The sequence below is a fragment of the Callorhinchus milii genome, unplaced genomic scaffold, assembly GCF_018977255.1.
Source record: "Callorhinchus milii isolate IMCB2004 unplaced genomic scaffold, IMCB_Cmil_1.0 Scaffold4, whole genome shotgun sequence".
In the NCBI taxonomy this organism is placed as follows: domain Eukaryota; kingdom Metazoa; phylum Chordata; class Chondrichthyes; order Chimaeriformes; family Callorhinchidae; genus Callorhinchus; species Callorhinchus milii.
Window position 1 is genome coordinate 66,547,851 of NW_024704745.1, and position 22,436 is coordinate 66,570,286.

The 22,436-nt window shown below is 38.5% G+C and overlaps 1 protein-coding gene across 3 annotated transcripts in view; it reads left to right on the forward strand.

The window, feature by feature from the left end:
* The first annotated feature begins 1,912 nt into the window (after nt 1–1,912).
* ift88 (intraflagellar transport 88 homolog) overlaps nt 1,913–22,436 on the forward strand; it is a 33,066-nt gene continuing 12,542 nt past the window's right edge. Inside the window, exons 1-21 of one of the 3 annotated variants that reach the window (XM_007905572.2) lie at nt 1,913–2,008; nt 3,175–3,267; nt 4,977–5,039; nt 7,348–7,407; nt 7,546–7,599; nt 8,420–8,489; nt 8,574–8,643; nt 10,511–10,601; nt 11,247–11,351; nt 11,608–11,710; nt 12,359–12,473; nt 12,954–13,185; nt 13,689–13,759; nt 14,229–14,315; nt 14,740–14,839; nt 17,228–17,314; nt 18,430–18,616; nt 19,371–19,479; nt 19,589–19,739; nt 20,941–21,056; nt 21,691–21,743. In XM_007905572.2, the coding sequence (XP_007903763.1) occupies nt 3,184–3,267; nt 4,977–5,039; nt 7,348–7,407; nt 7,546–7,599; nt 8,420–8,489; nt 8,574–8,643; nt 10,511–10,601; nt 11,247–11,351; nt 11,608–11,710; nt 12,359–12,473; nt 12,954–13,185; nt 13,689–13,759; nt 14,229–14,315; nt 14,740–14,839; nt 17,228–17,314; nt 18,430–18,616; nt 19,371–19,479; nt 19,589–19,739; nt 20,941–21,056; nt 21,691–21,743 (2,008 nt within the window). In that variant the 5' untranslated portion in view covers nt 1,913–2,008; nt 3,175–3,183. Of the gene's footprint in view, nt 2,009–2,249; nt 2,266–3,174; nt 3,268–4,976; nt 5,040–7,347; nt 7,408–7,545; nt 7,600–8,419; nt 8,490–8,573; nt 8,644–10,510; nt 10,602–11,246; nt 11,352–11,607; nt 11,711–12,358; nt 12,474–12,953; nt 13,186–13,688; nt 13,760–14,228; nt 14,316–14,739; nt 14,840–17,227; nt 17,315–18,429; nt 18,617–19,370; nt 19,480–19,588; nt 19,740–20,940; nt 21,057–21,690; nt 21,744–22,436 lie in introns of those variants that run through there. The other 2 variants (XM_007905574.2, XM_042334088.1) reach the window with 2 other exon arrangements.

A 22,436-nucleotide genomic window follows, 5' to 3' on the forward strand; every position in this document is an offset into this window, starting at 1 on the left:
CAAATTTCCACTTGTCAATTTTAATTTGTGGCATTGAATTGGCTTCTCTGCAAGTGAACTAAAATGAAATGCCATGTCATGCCTTAAAACATTCCAACCATCCTTTCTTGCACTCAAAATTTCCCATTCCTAATTGAGCTGCACATCGATTTGGCCTCTCTGTAAGAATTGTACCACTTACTGGAATACTTTGAGCTCTTGCCTGATGAAACTCCCATGCCAATGAGCAGTACTCAATATCACTGTGAGTAGTCCACATTTGTTTTTGATTCACACTGAATGTGTGAGCAATGATAGTGCCGAGAATTTTTTCTTTAATCACTGTGGAACATGAAACGTTTTTTTTGCAATTACAGCTTTACTCTCCCCATTGAGCACTTTACGAATAGCATTTACCATTGTTCTAATTGAAAGCATCTTGCCAATCTTCTTATTAAAAGTTTTTGTTCATTTTTACCAAGAGAGTGGGATGCATCACAACGAAAACCATGCGGCTGGTTGAGTGGCGAACGTTTTCCGAGGTTATCGTGAAAGTTCGCTTTGGGTCATGACAAGTAATCCGATCGATTTTACATCGAGTGTACTTAGAAGAATTTCAGCATATGACCAGTTACATGTTAAGCAGACTGACGAGTAAAAGGGATGCCCTTTGTTAATAGTTTGTGTGGGAAGTGGTCGGGATATTGACCACATGACAATTTAAGTGATAAGTTAAAACAGGGTCGAGTTACCTGAAATTTACTTTATTTTTAATATCAAATCAGTGTCCCGTCTGCCTGTCCCAGATAAACATTAACAATCCCATAGTAATATTGAAAGAGAGAAAGGAGCTTCTCCCAGTGTCCTGACCAACAATCCTCCAGATAAAATCAATTTCAAGCAGAATCTAGCTTTAATTTTCTTTGTTTGTTCAGAAGATGAAAAAGGTTTTTGAGCATGTCATGTGAAAACATAAAATATCAAAAGGCCCTTTAACCAATCGATCCCATCCTTTCACACACCTTGAACCTCCCGATGTGAAAGTCACTTTACAAACGTAATTTTGTTGTCCTTAAAACAATCTACTCAGCATGGATTCTACCCAAAACTATTTCCTGAATCTCCCAAGTAAACGTTCAGCCCAAACTCCGGAGCATTCTTATACTTTACATCAAATATTCCAAACCAGTTGTATTTCGTGGCATGACATTTACCATCCGGCTGCGCCATCTGAACAAGAAGGGTCACTCCATTATTTCCATTTGCATCCCTCCTCTTTCTACCCTTTTGTAACAAAAATGATGTCCACAAAGAACATTGTAAGCGCGGTCTCTTTGGTGCTGAGCTGGCACGCTTGGCGACAGGATGTTGAAATTGACTCAACCCTCTGTGGTGGTCTTGGTAGTCCGCTTCCTGGGAACAAATGGGTGCAAATGATCTTATCCCGGCCAACAATCGCCCAAATAAAATTGATTGGTGACTCACCTCGTGGGTGTTTGCGGGACATTGCAGTGCGAAAAATTGGCTGCCGCGTTTCACTCGCAAAGTGCGGTCACTGCACCGCTACAGTATGTCAAATAGCCACCGTTACAGTATAATCGGTGAAGCGTTTTGAGACGACTCAACGACGCGAAAGGCACCATATAACAATTTATATTGCAACTATATTACAAGATATCATAATATTATATTGCATTTGATACAGCGCCTGATCATATCAAACACAATGGTGATGATGGTGACGATGGCTCAGGCACTGTCACAGTGAGCTCCTCCCTGACCCTCTCCTTCCTTCCCATTCCCTGTCCACCCCCACCCCACCACCAGCTGCAGAAGTCTGCAGAGCGCAGGCGCGGCCTCCGCCCAATCACGCACGTTCGTCTATCCGGTGCCCTCCGGGCTCAGCCAATCGGCGAGCGCGTCTCTCCGGGGGTGGGACGCGTCGCCGCTGTTGGTTGCGAGTTGGTTTTTAAAGCAGCGTCTGTTTGACTCGCGGCGGCGGCGGCGCGGCCTGACCAGACCTGACCAGGTATCGTGTCGTGTGGACATACATTCTTAAGTGAAAATACCCTGACGTGGCCTTTGCGGGCGGGAGGGAAGAAACCGGTGGGCGTCGGTGGGGCTGTGAGCCCCGGGCAGGCTCTGCCCCGCCCCGCCCCGCCCGGTGAGCTCCAGGCCGCGCTTCTCTGGTTGCCAAGGAGATGGCTGGAGCGGCGGCAGCCAGTGACGGGGGTTTCGGTCGCGCTGTGCTGTTGCGGTGCTGCGTGGCTGCACTTCACTCGATATGTAAACGCCAAGAGCTGCCCCCCCCGCCCCCACCCCCACCCACGCCCCCACCTCCTCCCCCCCACCCCCACCCCACCCCCCAAAAAAACCAGCCCTGTACCAGTTATTACAACGACTTGCATTTATATGGCGCCCTTCACTCAGGGCAGCGTCGCGGAGCGCCTTACGGTGGCGGATGGAGCCTGACACCGAGCGGGGGGGGGGAATGGGATCGAGGAGGTGACCGGGAGCACGGTCGGAGAGGACGGCGTTCATAATGGGGACGGAGGGGGCAGAGGCAGAGGGTTTGAGGGAGAGAGTTCCAAAATTTAAATTGAACAGTGTTCCAGAGTATTAAATTCAATAATGTACATCTGCGGACAGTTGGACGCAGAGAAATAACTGAATTCGCGCCGATATATCAACGTGGATGACCGTGATCATCATTGTGAGGAAATCTCCAGCAGTTTTCTCTTTGGCATCAAACTCTTCTCCCCCGCAATGAACTGATGAATTGCTACTTCCAGTTGCAATATTTTTTCTGCATGACACCATACATAACCGTTTATTATGAAAGCTGACACTGGGAGTGAAGTTTGCAAATGATTTAATGAAGTGCTACAGTATAAATAAAACTGGTACTTCCATTATTAGGACATACAAGAATCTTTGCATTTAGTATAGACTGTCACGAGAATGCTACTGAGCCAGGCTGATACTGAGAACGCAGTGGTTTGTGTATATTTGCAAATAATATATAATACTGCCTTATGGGATCAGGACACGGTTGTTTATTATCTGCTTTTGAACATTGTTGATTTTAATGACACTAATGTGTGAACAGGTTCTGGCTACAAATTCAGTAGATTGTTCGAGTGCAGCTTGTCTGTTTTTAATCCTAACAAAAGTTTCATTTTGTTTATTGCTCAGCGTGAAATAATGGAGCACGTGCACTTGGCAGCGGTGGATGAAGAAGATCTCTATTCAGGATACAATGACTATAATCCAACATTTGATACAGAGGTATAATTAAGCGTTGGCTTCATTTATGTCAGTTCACTTTTTTTTATTTTAGTTTGTCAGTTGGGTGTCTGAAACATGTAGAAACCCCATCACCATGCTTAAGTATCCAAACCAGGCTGAGATTCCACATAGCTATGCTATTTACACATGTAAATTATCCCTTTTCTAGAATTGTGTGTACTTACTTTCCCCAGAGGGATGTACCCTGCTTAACTAATTCCAGAAGTATTACACGCAGGTTAGCAAGAGCTAAGGCTTGGGACCTTGGAATATGTTTGGCCAACTACTTAGTTTAAGCAGTGAAGACCACATAGTTTACCCTTTTTTTTGGTCAGCCTGGTGCCTTGACACGTGCGGAAACCGATTATCATGCTTAAGAGTTTTCAAACCAGTTTTCTGACAAAGTGCCATATATGTATGTCAGCTACCCGTGGAAATTTCCCCATGTTTAGAATGGAATGTGCACTCTGTAGGTATGCATCCTGCTTAATTAATTCTGCAGAGTATTACGCGTAGTTTAGGAAAAGCCAAGGAGTGTGTTTGGGATAATGCTACAGTTTAACCAACTAAAACTGCATAGTTTCTATTAACTGCCCTGTTTGACAAGCTTCCTGCTGTGCCCAGCTAGGAACTCTCTGTCCGTTTGGGCTTTAACTTGTTGAGTTAAAAGGAGACAAATGGTTGGTCTGTTATTGGCAGTGTCCTGGAGTACCATGGACCTACCTTACTCAGGAATTGGACTACACAGGTCATCACAGAAGATGTGGTGGCCTCAATAGTCTAATATTCCATTACCAGGTACTTCACTTTGGAGCTGAGATCCCGTTTACCTTCTGCCCTGGAGGATGGTCACTAGTTGATATCCAACAAGTGTCTATGATGGGGGAGTGGGATTGATTTGGATAGCTCTTTTCAAAGAGCCGGCACAGCCCTAATGGGCCAAATGGCCTAATTCTGTGCTGTATAATTCTATGATTCTATGAAGAACAGATTTGTGTCTTCATTAGGTCAATAGGCGGCACGAGAAACTTTTTGCAAGCCTTGTGGTGAGCAGCAAAACTCATGAAATATTTAAGGGTATTTTTTCTCCAGTTCAAGCCTATATTGCTTTTACGTTATATAAAATAAATTGTTAATCATTTGTCATAGTAAGTAAATGTCTCTGTGGCAATATTTGAATGAAGTTGAGTACTTTTGATGCTCTAATACTGTAAAAAAACTTAAATGCAACATAGACATTGGAATATATTGTCACTGTAAATGCTTTTTAAATGAACATTGTGAGGTTGTGCAAAGGAAACTGATTTGTTCTTGGTAATCGGACACGTTTCAGACTATCAATTATTTTCTAAATTGGTTAACTATTCTTGTAAGAAAAATCATTTCCATTTATTTAAAAAATATGCTTAGTATTTTGACTTTTAGCAAAGGATGCTCAAATTTTGAGAAGCAATTTTCTGTAATCTGATATAATAAAGACAACATCCAATTATTTTGCCAACAATGTTCACGCACAACTTTAATTACATGTTCTAATATTTATAAAAATAATACTAAATGAAAAGCGCTTAAAATGTACATAAATGTACATACATAAAATGGTGAATATAAAATATTGCATTTATTGCTGTCATATAAATGTTTCCAGTAAATATTACATTTTGTGTTTTTCAAAAAAACACTATAGTAATAATTTTTGTCTTGTGTAGGAATTAGAAAATGATGTGGCTTTTCAGCAAGCCTTGAGGACCAGTCATGGAAGGAGACCCCCTGTAAGTAAATGGCAAATTGAAAGATTGTTGTATTGAGATGGAATTAATTAGCGAGGCTACATAAGTACTTTGGGATGTCCGTGCGATATTTATATAAGTGTAATTTTATAGAATATTATTATTTCTTCTTTGCAAACAAAAACTCAAGTCCTTTTTCAAGTTATTTCCTCCACTGTCACTTTAGGCTCACGATGTGCCAAATATGTCTGAGAGTATCGGTGAGCATTTCAGAAGAAAATACAAAAAGGCATAGATGAGACAAATGGGCTTTTCTCATTTCAATCTTTTCTTATTTAAAAAAAGACATTAGAACATTATCTACATAATCCTATCTATAAGTATTATTTCCCCCCACAATTTATGAATAATAATACAATAATAATAATCCTTGCATTTGGTATAGGGCCTTTCACTTTGGGGGTATGTCGCAAAGAGCTTCACAGGAAATATTGTAAAATGTAGTGATTTTGTTTTTGTGGACTAATGTAGCAGCCAATTGCGCACAGCAATGTCACACAAACCAACACAAAGCTACAACATTTTATTTGAAAAATGTAAAACTATTTGTACAGTAGTCCGTTGGTTATAGTTGTTCAATTGGAAATACAACCATTAATCACTAACTTGTTTCATATTATTTCAATTCAGTATTAAGATTTTGCTTTTTGAGAGACCTTTCTGAAAGTTAAGTTAATACTACCATTATTATTATTAAGATCATTATTAAGATTTTGGACTATTATTGGCCAGGACACTAAGAGAAACTCTCTTAAATATAATATTCATAATTAGAGCGCTTCACAGACATACTATAAAGTGGAGTGACTGTGTAATCTGTGAGCAAAACACGGCAGCCAGTTTGTGTACAGCAAGGTCTCACAAACAGACATGGAGTGAGTGACCAAGTAATTTTATTTGGGGGATTGTCGGCCAGGACATTGGGAGAGAGAAACTCCCTTCTGATTTTGAATAGTGCCATGGGATCTTTGTGGATCTTGAACAGGTGTCTCATCCGAAGGACGGTACCTCCAACAATGTAGCACATCCCTAGCACTTTACAACAACAACAACTTGATTTATGTAGCGCCCTCCATGCAGGACGGTGTCTCAGAGTGCTTTACAGTAACGGATCCTGGGACCGAGCCAGTGGAAGGGGGAGGAAGGTGACCAAAGGCGCGGTCGAAAAGAAAGGTCTTCAGCAGAGACCTGAAAATGGGAAGGGAGGGAGCGAGACGAAGGGAGTGAGGAAGGCACTTTACTAGAGTGTCATCTTAGACTATATGAATTCCAAGCCCCAACGTTTGGGTTGAGCTCACAGCCTTCAGACTCCGAGGCAAGAGTGCTATTGACCAAGCCAGGTTAATACCACTTTGTAAGGTTCTTTTACATTTCAGATAATAATAATAATAATAATAATAATCCTTGCATTTGATATAGCGCTTTTCACGTCGGGAGGACGTCCCAAAGCGCTTCACAGAACACACTGTCCTTCCTTATCGAAGTGCCCTGCCCACTCCACCTGCTCACAACCATGCATACACATACCACTGTCCAACCAAGAAGTTTGGCAAACAATTTGTTTCAAGCTTCTTTTGAAGCTACTCTGTGACTGATGCGAGAAAGCACAGAAAGATGTCCTCGGTTAACTGTCCTTCAAATTTTCCCTCTACGAAATACCATTTTTAGCACTCTGGCATAGATGAGTTTGTCACTTTGTGCATAATTGCACAGTGTAAAATTGGTTCCTATCAGTCTTCAGATTACCGGTGGCCGGGCTTTCAGCCTCTCTCCCCCACACTCTGGAACTCCATCCCATGGTCCCTTCGCCTCGCTTCCTCCCTTGCCTCCTTCAAGGCTGTTTTCAAGACCCTTCTCTTCAATTGTACCTTTGGTCGCCCTCCCACCCCTCTGTCTTCCCTCAACCCTATACCACCCCTGCCCCATGCTCGGGCCCCGACACCTGACTGTTCAGCGCCTTGGGACATCCTCCCGACGTGAAAGGCGCTCTACAAATGTAATTTTGTTGTTATTGTATCTAAAGTGTACGTGTGATTGACTTAATTTACATAGTTAATTCTTGTTAAGAATTTAAATTACATATAAAGTACAGTGTATTCTACACTTTTTCATTTAACATTTATCACTGTTTGTAGTTCTGGTGAAATACATTTTAATCTTAGTCAGTAAGATACCCTTATGAAATTAAATGGAATTTATTTACTAATGTGAAAAATATGAACTACATTTGAAAAATAAGATTACTAAATGCATTTTATCAATACTAAATATTTTAACAATTGTTCTGCAGATGACTGCTAAAATACCAGGTTCTGCAATAGGTGCCCGTCCTTTTGGAACTATGTTGGCAGTAAGTAAAACAGTGAGCTGCAATTGTAGACCGTTTGCAGTGGTCAAATATTTTGTAAATTTGAAAAGTTGCTCTAGTTTAATAATTCCTGCAAAATAATTTTTCATTTAAGTAATGAATGACCTTTTTAACTTTTAGGCAAGATTGCCCTTGTCATCATCAATGGGTAGACCTGTAACTGGTGCTATTCAGGTAAGGTAATGCTTACACCTGTTTTGATTATATACTGAACATAGATTTATTTAAATAACAAAAATAATCATCTTGCAATTTTCACTTCGCATATGTAGTGTTCTGGTAAACTAGAGTTCACAAATTCTCAGGAGGTGTACAACTTACTGTCAACTGGTTAGGAACATAGAGCATGGAGCAAGAAAAGGCAGACTAATTTTCCACATACCATGCACATTCTTACATTTCCTCATTAGTAATTCCATCCACTATTTATCTACTCAAATTATTACGTCTCTCTTTGAATTGAATTCTTCTAAACTATTGATTTGCTACAACTTATCTTTTGAAAAGTAAGCCAACTTGTCTTGGTAAGAACATGGTTATTATCAAATATTGTAAACAGCCAAGGCCGTAGAACTGATCTGTACAGTAGTCCGTTGGTTATAGTTGTTCAATTGGAAATACAGCCATTAATCACAAACTTGTTTCATATTATTCCAATTGATTATTAAGATTTTGCATAGTGAGGGACCTTTCTGAAATTTAAGTTAATACTATCATTAATCACTAACTTGTTCTATATTCTAATTCATTAATATTTGGCATTGTGAGGGACATTTCTGTAATTCAACCTCACTACCTTCAACCATTAGTTATGTAATAAAAGGTCTATTATTCAGTCAATTCATTATTCTCTAATAATCTTTCAAAATAATTCAGAAGCAGGATCCTAGCGAATTACTGCTTTTTTGGAAACCCTCAGTACATATATGTACACTATGGTAAAATCCACTTTCAAAACTAAGAATCTTTGAGTTGTTTACATTCATTCTTTAAGGAAGGAGTTGGTGTTGCTCGACCCATGACAGCAGTGCGTGCAGCTGGCTATTCATCAGCAGCCATCAGAGGTTTGCTCAATTTTTTAAAAAAATTAAAATAAAGGTTACATTTGTTCATAATGTGTTTTATTTAGGTTTTTTTTGTTACTTCAGGTTCAGCATTTGATCCACTGGGACAATCAAGAGGTCCTGCACCTCCTTTGGAAACAAAGAATGAAGATACGTAAGTCGTGGGGGGAAAATGCTTCACGGGAAATTCATCTCAGCTACTAGTATACAATCATCCTTGCATTTGATATAGCGCCTTATCCTGTCATTGAGATGCCGCAAAGCGCTCCACAGAATATACTGTAAAGTGTAGAGACTGTGTGTTTTGTGGGTGAAACGTGGCAGCCAATTGTGCACAGCAGTGTCCCACAAACAGTTGTGGATTGAGTGACCAAATTAAACAACAAACAACAACTTGCCCCTCATGCAGGGTAGCGTCCAGAGCGCTTGACAGTGATGGAGCACAACACTGAGTCGGTGGGAGGGGTAGGTGACCATAGGCACAATTGAAGAGGAAAGTCTTCATGCGCAATCTGAAGATGGGGAAGAAGGGGCAAGGCGGAGGGATAGAGGAAGAGTGAAAGTGCAGCCACCAATCGTGGAACGGAGAGCACCAGGGACATGCAGGAAGCCGGAGCCAGTCAAGCAGAGGCAGCGGATTGGGAAGTAAGCAGGTCGGAGAGGTATTATTAACCTGGTAAACTCAACAACTCAAAAATTAACCTGATAAGGTATTATTAACCCCTTATCAACTTATACGCTCCCTCTGCTCAGCAGGCTCCGGCCTGCTCCCATGTCCCCTGCCCGACCTGCTCCACCATCGATGGTCGGATCTTCAGCCTCTCTGCCCCCAGTCTCTGGAACTCCATCCCATATTCCCTTTGCCTTGCTCCCTCCCTCGCCTCTTTCAAAGAATGCCTCAATACCCTCCTCTTTGACCGTGCCTTCGGCCACCTTCCTACCCTCTCTGCCCTCCACCCCATCTGATTCCCCCATCCAGCTCAGGTGCTAATCCCTGACTGTTCAGCCCCTTGGGACGTCCTCCCAACATGAAAGGAGCTTTACAAATGTAATATTGTATTATTTATTTATGGAGGGGTTGTTAGTACCACCAGAAAGCGATCCACTAATCAACTAACAATCGGGTTCCTACTTACTGCTAGCTAAACAGAGAGGTATGGAGTAAGGTATCTTGACTAAGGTTTTGCACCACCCGTGAATAAGGTTTTGAACCCGCGCCCTCTTGCTTGTGAGGTGAGTGCTCTAACCACTAAGCTACAGGAATCCACATTCACACCGATAAACATGCATTTTAATAGTTATTGCATATCTTAATAATATATTTTTCTACAATACTATTCTTTAGAATCATAGGTAAAATATTATATTGTGAAAGGTTAGCCATAAATAATACATTTTGGGTTGCCTGTCACTGCATTGTCAAACTAATCTTTGCAGAGCCTAAGATCGCAGATTTGATTCCTAATTTGTACTGTGTTATCTGAGTCAATAGAGGCAGCAAGGCAGTAATTAAGCTAATGCAATTGGCCCAATGTTATTGGATAAGGAAGAGAATAACAATATGATGTTGGGTAGATTAAAATTTATGAATACAAACCATATATGGGAATGGTATAAATTGAAAGCCAAGCATTTACAGCTGAGCATATATTCTCTCAGGTGCTTTATTAGCAGACCTGGGTTTATCGAAAATGTGATAAAATACAGGGTGCTGTGGAAAAGGCAGATAAATGGAACTGAATGCATTGTTCTTTAAAAGAGCCAGCACATACAGGATGGGCCAAATGGTCGTCTTCTGTGCTATACATTTCTATGATCCTAGATTTGGATCCTTGTTTTTTGTCTTAATACCATCAAAGGTCATTGTAATTTTACATTTTTGCTTTTCTGCTTCACATTCAATTATTCGCAAAATGCAACATTTTTAATCGTGGTTTCTTCTTTGACCTGTACAGTATTTTCATTGTTGACTTGTTCTGTATTTTGATGGAAATGTTCAAACTCTGCACTGCCTCTTTTAGGCCAGAAGAAAAGGTTAAGCAGTTAGAGAAGACTGTGAATGAATTGGTTGAGGAGAGTTGCATTGCTAACAGCCGCGGAGACTTACAACTGGTAAGAAATTCAAATGCTGAAATTGTTTTGTTTCATGAACTAAATTTCTAATTTGTGTAAATTTCTAAAGACAGTTAAAGTAGATCTTGAATCAAAGAAATATATTTTTATGCTTGCCTTTTAGAATGTAGGGATATACACCAAACATGTTTGTGCCTTTTATAAAAAAAACTCCAAAAAGTACATTTTAAATCGTTATTAAAAAGACAAATTTTCAGAATTCCCTCTTAACCACAAAACAGGAAGTGATTCATCAGGGGTGTTTCATCTGGGTCTTCAGTTAAAACGAAAATCAGAAGCCCTAAGTATATCCTGTGAAGCGCTTTGACATAAAAGGCACTATACCAAATATAAGGATTATTATAACTGTCCCACAGATCACTTGGTTTATTCAATTAATGGCTGTTTGGGGGATATCCACCTTTCTAAAATGTTGAAACATAGAATACATACAGCGCAGAAGGAGGCCATTTGACCTGTCTGCACTGGCTCACTGATGTAAAAGTTCACTATACTTATCTCTAAAGTAATTACCTGTAAAGTGCTTTGAGATGTTTCTATATGATAATGTACTAAAAAATATATAAGTTCTTTAATCTTTAAACTATGGAAAAATATTGAATTATTCATCATGCATTACCTTAGGCTTTGGAAAAAGCGAAAGAAGCGGGAAGAAAAGAAAGGATACTGGTAAGACAGAGAGAACAAACGGCATCTGCAGATCACATTAATCTGGATCTTACCTATTCGGTGAGTTGAATCATGAATGGCAATGGTAAAATGCTACATAAATGTGATTCAGATATGACATTTGGCTCAGCACCAGAATATGAATTCCTTAGACCATGTAAAAGTATACTGTTGAAAATAATGTGAATTCTATTAAAATTTCAGATGACTTGGGTTGGAAAGGATTTAATCTGATTGTGGAAATTTGGTGGTCAAATTATCATGAAGGGTTATGAAAATATTTATTTTTTAAAAATCATGATTTTTTTTCCCCAAGGTACTCTTCAATTTAGCCAGTCAGTATGCAGCCAATGATATGTATGCAGAAGCATTAAATACCTATCAGGTGATAGTAAAGAATAAGATGTTCAATAATGCAGGTAAGATTGCTGTAGAGTATTTTTTTAAAACTGCCTACAGCAGAACCTTGTTACAGTCTGCTCGACTGAATCTAATAGCTCAGTAGCTGTGTTTTAAGCAAAGCTAAAATATGGCTTAGCTCTGAGTTGTCAGGTCTCATCTAACGTCACTTCCTGCTCATCACCCATGTGCGCCAAGAGCAAGAAGTGCCTCACCCCCCCGTCTATTCACAAGGCAACAACAGTAGCACGACTGTTGGAGAGAAATGATGGATGATAAAGAGAAATCGGATATAGGAACAGGAGGAGGCCTTCAGCCCTTCGAGCCTGTTCCGCCATTTAATTAGATCATGGCTGATCTATACCTCAACTAATCCTTTCAATTCCAATTTCCCACTTTCTCCCCATAGGTTAATACCCTGACCTAGTGTAGATACACGCTATAAGCATGGTAGTGCTATAGTAAAAGCACAATAACAGAGTTCTTCTGTACTTAGAATGTTTTAATGTTATATACTGCACTTACATAAAGTTAATTATCCAAATGTCAATAAATGACATTAATCGGAAATGTTGGAGTTCAATCAAGAATTTTGAATTAAGGAAATGGTGCTCCTAACTAGAAGCTAGCTTGAGCAGAAGTGCTTTAAAATGGCATTTATTTGATAGGTCGGCTAAAGGTAAACATGGCAAACATTTACTTCAAACAAAGAAATTATCCCAAGGCAATAAAATTCTACCGAATGGCGTTGGATCAGATATCAAGTTCCCATAAGGAGATGAGGTACGAGGATAGGAAGAGCATGTGATATTTATCCAATGGGTAAAGCTGATCAAGTGACATTCAATTTGTTTATTGGTAAATGATCACACGTAATGCATGCCAGACTATTATTCATGAATTTCTGTGTGTTTCATCGTACTTAAAATGTTTTTTTCAGACTAAGATTATTAAAGAGAATGTGGCAATGCACCAGCAGTGTTTCTGTTTTGTGTGGTACACAGTATCAGTACATTTCAATTGTAACATATGTAACTATTTTAATGAACATGGAATTGCATGATTTGTTGTATTTCTTCAAATCTATTTAAAAAGCACTTGGAATTTAAAATTCAAAATCCAAATAGGAAAAGGGAATTTTAGAAAACTTGTATTCAAGTGATCTTAGAATAGGCAAATTCAGCTGATGATATGTTGAATGTTAGGTGCACTCAAAGGCTATTAATCTGTTTTGAACAAATTGCACTTTTTCTTTTCAAATAGGATTAAAATAATGCAGAACATTGGTGTTGTATTCGTCAAAATGGGACAGTACTCTGATGCTATCACCTCCTTTGAGCACATTATGAGTGAAAGTCCAAATTTGAAAACAAGCTTTAACCTCATTCTGTGCTACTTTGCCATTGGTGATCGGGAAAAGATGAAAAAAGCATTCCAGAAATTGATAGTGGTTCCACTTAGCATTGATGAAGATGATAAATACATCCCACCAAATGTAAGTAGCATTACAAATTAATCATATTTAAGTGATTGCTTGGTTATCAGTGTAAACTTTTGATCTTTTGATTCATAAATTGGATAAGTCTCTTAAAATAGTAGTGTTTTTTCCAAATACAGTACGATAACCATTGAAACTACACCCAACACATTTGGCTTGTTGAAGGAAGTCTTGGAGTATAGAACATATAGAGACACACACTCAGAGATACGGAGAGAGACACACACACTCAGAGATAAAGAGAGAGAGAGACACACACACACACCAGACACAGAAAGTGACACGCACACTCAGAGACACAGAGAGAGACATGCACACTCAGAGACAGACACGCACACTCAGAGACACAGAAATACTTCATAGTGCTCGCTTGGTTTCAAACAACTGAGTTGAGAAATTCTGCAGGAATGAGGATTATTGTTACTGAAGATACATCTTATATTGTGAGAAGAGTTGATAAGTCAACATGTACCATATTGTTATGTGATTTTTTTTAAAAGGATGATCCACATATGAATTTGGTTATTGAAGCTATAAAGAATGACTCACTGAGACAAATGGAGAGAGAAAGGTAACATACTTTTACACTTTTGCAAACTAAAATACCTATTTTTAATTTTGATAACTCAGAGGAAGAAGTCCATTTTATTATTAATGCAGAATCAAAGAGTCAGAGGCATGAAACACTATAATAATTGTATAATTTTAAAAAAATCTAAATTGTAACTTGAGTGTTGAAATAGCTATGTTTAGGAACAATTTGATTTGCTGTAGAGAGACCACAGTGTAATTGATCAGTCTAGGGCTTCCTGCTATTTAAATATTAACAACTGCAATCGTATAGAGTGTTGCAGTATTTACCTCCATGTATTAAAATACTTTTTTTTAAATGGTCTTCATATTAAATAATGTAGATTCCCTCCTCCCCCAATTTAGAAAACTTAGATGTTCGACTTCTTTTGATATTTGTTGTAAATGTGTTGTTGATCTTATTACTGGAAGTTACTTATAACAATTCTACACATGTTGCATTCCTGCAGAAAAGCGATGGCAGAAAGATTCATCATGACGGCAGCTAAATTGATAGCACCTGCGATTGAGACATCCTTTGCCGCTGGATATGATTGGTAGGAACAAAGTTGGTCTCATTTGTGAAAATGTTATGTCTGAGCTGTCAGCAGCCTGTTGTAAACTCGTATTGGCAGATTTTAATTTGTCTGAGTCAGTTCTCGTTTGGGGAATGGTGTGAGCAACGAGGATTGTTTGTGTATAAAATGGAAATCTTGACAATGCTATAATGGAGGGTTGTCTAGTACAATGGGAGAGGCATTATACATCTTACACTCTTGTACCTGTCCTGTGGGTGCTTAATCCTGATATTTGCTTCAAAATGTTCTAATTTCCATTGCTATCACCTCTCAGCTCAATACAAATTATACTTCAATTTCCCATCCCCCACTCCCATAACTTTGAAAAACAATATGATATGAAGAGAGTACAGAATCTTCTGTTGAAATAAATTAATCAAACTGAAATTGTTGACTTTTTCAGGTGTGTGGAAATGGTGAAGGCATCGCAGTATGTTGAACTGGCTAATGACTTGGAAATTAATAAAGCTATTACATACTTGAGACAAAGGGACTTTAACCAGGTAACAAACTGTTGTTCCCTTTAAACAATTGTTCGAAAAACCTCCATACTTTTTACTTATCGTTATATTTCCATGTGCATATGGATGTCTGCATTCCAAATAAGAAGTAATTGAATTGGAACACTATAACGTTTAAGAGAATCTGTTCTACATAAGAGCCATGGAAACATTTTTTCTTCCATCAGGCCCTATTGTACTTCTCTTCAACCGTGCCTTCACCTCCCCTCTCGACTCTCTACCCCTTCCTCGCTCCCTCCCTTCCCTCCCCTCACCCTGACCATTTCCCCCCCGCTAAGGGTCCCGACCCAACTGTCCAGCGCCTTGGGACGTCCTCCCGACGTGAAAGGCGCTCTATAAATGCAATCTTGTTGTTGTTATCTTGGTATTGATACCATACCAGGGACAAAGTTCTTCTCTGTTCACTTTGTAGCTTTGATGTCAAAGGCATTATATAAATGTAAATTTATATTGTTTGGATTGTAGTTCCCTATTTTATTTTTGCTTAATTGATGGCTTCATTATATTAGTGACCAGATTTAATTTGTTTGCAGATCCTTTTCAAAAGTTTCTAAAACAAAAGGATTTCACAACCCTTCAATTCCGACATACACATGACTCCAACCTTCAGAATGCATTTTATAATTTTTGTATTAACTTGTCCATATCATGGTGTAGCCAGTTATATATTTTCTCATTGGGCTGAGATAAAATTGTATATTTTATTAATATATAATAATAATCCTTGCATTTGATATAGCACCTTATCACGTCTTCGAGACTGTAAAGTGAATTGACTATATTTTGTGGGCAAAAGGTGGCAGCCAATTGCACACAGCACTGCCCCATAAACAGTCGTGAATTGTGTGACCAAATTATATTTTGCCATACTTCTCTACTTTTTTTTGTCAAACATTTAAAATTACATTTAAAATATAGGTAGCAGCACTAGTAGAGGCCTAAAGAAAGGTTGCCTATCTATCTTCTAAGTGGTACAGGACTTTGAAGGCTGCCAGAAAAATTAAACAACCTAACCTTCAGCTAGGAAAACAGCCAGGTTAATAATATGTTTAAGTGATTGTGAAGTGTGATCCTTGTAAGGTACTTAATACAGATAGTGATTGGATTCTATTGTGTCACTTTTATCATTTCAATCATAGAGGATCTTTTGTAATAAAAACTTTTGAAAGCATTTTTAAAGTAATTGCTGCATTGCAGCGTTTCATCCAACCCATTGCAACGATCCTGGGTTAGTTATCAAATGCAAGGATTATTATTATCATCCTGGCGTTCACACCTCTGCAAACCAGAGATCCTTTGATATTGTAATGCAGTATTTACCCTAACAGCTCTAGGCGTCAAAGGTTAATGTATTTTATGTTGTGCTGCAATGGAATATCGCATTTTTTGAAAATGTTCTTTTTCTATATTTAGTAAAAATGAAACTGAAAAAGTAGCATTATCCGTTAAAACACTGAGCAAAATCATGGGAATATATATTTAAACCAATGTCACATATTAAACTAGTGAAGCAACTAAGATTAGACAGCAATTAATGACTTAACTACATTTATACCTGTGGATGCTTCTACTCTCTCCACACATTGTCTTTCAGGACATATGCATGTTTAACTTACTATGCTCTAAATTTTAATTTCCAAATACAGGGAGTACAAAATTGCTGATTTGTAGAAGTAATACTCTTATATACTTATTCTATATTTCTCTCTATCAATATGGCTAGTATGGAGTTGAAATATATAGCAGACCTGAATGTTCTGAAAATTTCAAAGCTTTGTATTTTGAAGTCATTTTTAGTTTCACTTTTTCAGTTTTACATAAATCTAGTCAATTTAGCTTTCATTGGGTACTGGTTTCATAAAAAAATCTTGTTTGTGTTATGCCTTTGTTGCCTCTCTTTTCTCTTTCTGCTACCACTTTGATCACACCACACTGTTTGTTTGACCTCACAGTATGTCAAGGTGGGTATTGATTTCAGTTATTTAGTGTAAGGTAGGCTTCTGCTGTTATTATGAAAACTTTCTCCCTATCTCTCTCCCCCCCCACCCCCCCCAACACACACACACACACACACATACACACATATGTTTAGCCCAGTAGTATTCGGACCGATTATAGAGCCCTGACTAATGAGGTTCGCACATGCACATTAGAACTTCAGCTTTTTGGTCTTGTTAGCTTAGTTGCGTTTTGAAATGCATCAAATCTTGCACTCATCAGAGTATATGGAATTGAACTTTGACCATAATCAAAGTATATGTTTTAAATCAGTCATTACATATCATAAAATAGTTCTCCACATTTCTAAAATCAATATAGTTTACCGCACATTTTAAAGTAACAAATTAATCGGCACTATTTATTTTCTAGGCTGTGGAGACGCTAAAAATGTTTGAGAAGAAGGACAGCCGGGTTAAGAGCGCAGCTGCAACAAACCTCTCTTTCCTTTACTTTTTGGTGAGTATTGAGGAGCCATTGAAATTGGTCTAAATTCTGATATTTTTATTCCTTTTCTCCCATTTTACATACGCCATACTAGAAGCAACGAGAAGCTTTCCACTGAGAATGTTTAAAAAATTCCCCTAGGATCTGAAATTCATTGGAGTGACAGCTGTCCTCACCAAGATTGGCTAACTCAAGAGAGACACCAAAGGAACGTGGGACTTTTCTGTTTTTTATGACTTAGTACTACACGCTGTATTTGTATAAATTGTTATATAGATCACAGTTGTGTCAAATTTTGGACACTACTTTCAGAAGATATCGGACCATGGATGCATGAATGATTTGACCTATGTGCAGATACTGGAGGAACTGAGCCTATTTTCATTGGGTCAGAGAAGGTTTAAGGGAGCCCTAACAGAGATCTTTGCATTTATGATAAGTTTTGATAGAATTGATGGAGAGAAGCTACAGTATTTCCAAGTGGAGTACTCAAGCACTCCAATAGGCACTATATAAATGCAAAATGTTGTTGGTGTCCCAATTTAAGACAATTAGCAAAGGGGAGATCAGGAGGATTTTTTTTAACAAAGAGTTGTAAAGATGTGGAATGCCCTCCTGTGTATGGTTGTTGTAGCAGAATCCATTTTAATTTTCAAGAGGGATCTAATATAGATATCTAAAACAAACTCCTTTGTAGGGATATAGAGAAAAGGCAGCTATATGGGACTGAATAGAGTTAAGAGAGGCTGGAGGTGCGAACTGTTGCATCTGGATGTATGATACAGTAATATATGTATTATAACTTTGAAATTTAATATTCTTTCAGATGTTGCTTCCTAACATGTTTCACGGGCAAAAACTAGTGGAAACAGAAACGTTTTCTTTAACACCAAAGAGATTCCCAACTTGTATTGGAACACATAAGCCTCCCAACTGAAAAAGAATCCAATATGTGTCAGGATTCCTTTTACTTTACCTTATTATTTATATTTTTTCCACCCACTTTTAGGAGTACTCCCTAAAACATAGGAGAATCTGCAGCACCGAATCAATTGTAAGCAGAAAGGAAATAGTGCAAATAAATAAAATATGCAAAATTATATTAATTTTTCACTGAATTTGTACAGGAAAATGATTTTGGACTTGCGGACCGATACGCAGACCTCGCTATGAATGCTGATCGATATAACCCAGCAGCACTGACAAATAAAGGGAACTGTGTCTTTGCGAATAGCGACTATGAGAAAGCAGCAGAGTTCTATAAAGAAGCCTTGCGGAATGACTCCTCTTTTACCGAGGCATTGTACAATTTAGGTAAGATACAACAATAGCAACTTGCATTTATATACAACAACAACTACTTACACATAGCGGCCCACATGCAGGGCAGCGTCCCTGAGCTATAGTTTGCCTACTGGAAGCTCAAACATGATCAGTTGAGATTTGCAGTAGCAATTTTGTACCAAGATTGCAATGTTTTGGTTTATTCAGTGATTTATTCAGAACCTTGACTCATCAGTGCGTGCTTCTATCCTTAGTGCTCAAATATTCTGTGTTATCTTGTTACTGGTTTACTAAGACGTTTAAAAAAATGAGGTTACAAACATCCAAAGCTTAAACTTTAATTTTTGAGTGAATGCACTTCAGGTAGTGATCAACAAATATTACATACACAAATCTATTGTATCAAATTTTAACTTGACATCATCTATTTTTATTTTTTCAATGAAACTCCCAGGTTTAAGCTCCTATAGTTCTGTTCTGTTTTCGCTTTCCAATTGGATCAGTCCTGTTCTTCTCCAGTCTTGAAGAAGGGAGAGATGACTTGCTCTCAGGCTTTCATTGCAGCCACGTTTGAGGCTTACAAGAGTTAACCTTAGATGAATGTTTATCCCCTTTTCCCTTCATGTGGGGAACTTGTTACACTTTGAACTGCACTTTCCTAAAGCACTGTGGTCCACAGACATGAATCCCTGACTAATCAGTGTATGTTTCTATGCATGTATACTTGTATATATATTGCGTTATTGTCTTACAGCTTCTCTTCGACTTTTTCTTTCTAATCCAGGACTCACTTACAAGAAATTGAATAGACTGGAGGAAGCCTTGGATTGCTTTTTAAAGCTTCATGCAATCATGAGGAACAATGCTCAAGTTATGTACCAGATTGCAAGTCTGTATCCTTTTTGAGATATTCTTATCAAATTTTGAGCAGCAATATTACTGTTAGTTTCAACATCACAGCACTCCCAATAGAAAACTACTCCTTGACTAAGATTATTTAAGATATGAAATGTTGGAGGATCCAACTCAAGCTATTGAGTGGCTTATGCAGTTGATTAGTGTTGCTCCCACTGATCCTCTGGCACTGGCTAAATTGGGGGATTTGTACGACAATGAGGGAGACAAGTCCCAGGCATTTCAGTACTATTATGAGGTAAGTTTAACTAGAAAGCTAAAATCCTTACATTTAATATAGAGCCTTTAGTATTGAGGAGCTCTCAAAGCTTTTTTTTTCTCTCTAAGAAGTGTAGTGACCTGTGTATTTGTAGGTTAATGTGGCAGCCAATAAGTTTGTATACCAGTGTTCCATAAACAGCCATGAAATGAATGACTAATTTTATTTGGGAGCTGGTTGCCCAGGGCACTGGGAGGAATTCTCTTTTTGAATAGTACCTTTGAATCGTTTTATTTATTTTTGTTTAAATCTGTCCAATTCATTATATTTTTAAACTATGAGAAAATATTACAGATTTCTGTTGGAAAAAAATATCCAGTGGGGTGTAAACTCCTAAACTGTAGATCAGCAGTTTTCCAACCTTGTCACAGTGAACCTTCTCAATCCAAAGAAAAAAACATTGCTGTTCATATTTCTCATGGTTGTGTTGGCCACTGTCTTTAAAATTTAAGATTGTGCAGAATTTCAATTTAACCTTACTTTCTAAGTCAGTTTTCCACAGTTCTTAGGTGTCTCTCATATCTAATCTAACAAATGAACTTATTTAACAAATATCCTTTAGAGAAAATGTTCATTCTGATACACATTTTGATCAACTCTTCAAAGTACATAAATGGTACATACAGGTGGATTCCCATAGAGCAGAGGTTAGCAGGCTCACCTCGCAAGCGATAGGACCCTGGTTCGATTCCTGGGGACAGAACCTTAAGCAAGTTTCCGTACTCCACACACCTTTGTTTACCTAACAGTAAGTAGGAACCCAGTTATTAGTCAATTGGCAAATTACTTTCTGGGGATAATAATCTCTAAAAAAAAAAAGTCTCCCAATCCACAACTGTTGGTGGGACATTTCTGTATGCAATTGGCTGTTGCGTTTCGTCCACAAAATACACAGTCAAACCACTTTGCAATATATTCTATGAGGCATCTCATCTCAATGAAGTGATAGGGTGCTATATATATCAAATGCAGAGATTATTAGTGTTATTATGAGTGACTTCTTTTGTACTGCAAACTTTGGAGTTTGTTAATGTGGTTTGAAAATATAACTACCACTATTCATGAAATGCAAATTTATATTCCTCAGTTTTCTTAAAATTTCCTCCTGTGAAACTTAAAGCAAACATGCAATGATGCCAGTACTCAACTTTTGTTTAATTGATACGGTTAATTTTGTCAGTCATTTAGGTACTTCCCATCGAACATTGAGGGCATTGAATGGCTTGGAGCCTACTACATCGATACGCAGTTCTGTGAAAAAGCTATTCAGTATTTTGAAAGAGCAGCACTTATCCAGTAAGTATTATTTAGTGCTTTTTGACCTCTTATACCATAATCCACTTCAGATATTTATGTCATTTTTTGAACCTTGGTGAAGTGGAATGTGCATCCTTGGATGCTGATGCTGCCAGTGCCCAAGGTGCAGACGCACTGGCGCGAGCCAAACAGGAGGGCCTTGGTCTTGCTGATATTAAAATGTAGAAAATTGGCTCTCATCCAAGACTTGATGTCTGACAGGAATCGGTCAGGACATCAGTGGTCCTGGAGTTGAGGGTGGAGGCAGAGAGATAGAGTTGGTGTCATCCGCATACATGTGGAAGTTGATCCCATGTCTGCGGATGATGTCACTAAGAGAGAGCATGTACAGGTTGAAGAGAAAAGGACTGAGCCCTGAGGAACACTGCACAAGATGGTGCGGGGGCTGGAGGAGAAGCCGTTTATGGAGATAAAGTGGAGCTGGTGTGAGAGATAGGATCTGAACCATTCCAGGTCAGAACCTTGAAGGTTAAGGTGAGAGGAGAGGCAGTGGAGGAGAGTTGAGTGGTCCACGCGAGGAGGACGAGGAGTCAGAGCGAGCCCTGGTCACAGATGGACACAATAAACAAGGTGTCACTACGTAATGCCTACTAAAACTTTATTTTCATCACAGACCAACTCAAGTGAAATGGCAGCTAATGGTAGCAAGCTGTTACAGGAGAAGTGGTAAGTCAAATTCCAGCTTTTGTTCATACCATTAATATCCAAATACTTCAGTCTTGAAATATACACTAGTAAACATTTGAAAAGAAAACTCCAATAAAAGTCTGGGATAGATGAGACAACTGATGTTTTTTTAAAAAAATATATCTGTTACATTGACAAATGTAATGCTCTTATAGTGTAATGGAGAGAAGAAGATGCTGGGTCCACACTGAATTTAATTTGTTTACTGTAATATACAGACAAACTTGTTAGACTGATTTTATAATGTGGGCTTCTAAGTCATGAAGAGAGGTTCACTAACACAACTTAGTACTTGGGAACATACTTGGGAATTGGGCAGATTGGTGGCAGATGGAATTCAATGTGGAGAAATGTAAAGTATTTCACATGGGGACAAAAATTCCTGAAAGGGACTGTTATTTGAACGGAAGGAAAATAATATGTATGGACAATGAAAAGGACCTGGGGGTCCTGATTGACAATAAATTGAAGCTCTCCCAACAATGTTCTGTGGCAGTGAGTAAAGCAAACCAGATGTTGGGATTTATCAAAAGATCAACAGCAAGCCAAAATAGTGGGATAATCCTGCCACAGTATAAATCATTGGTGAGACCATACTTAGAATACTGTGTACAGTTCTGGTCGCCGCAGTACAAAAAGGATATTGGAGAAATCGAGCAGATACAGAGGAGG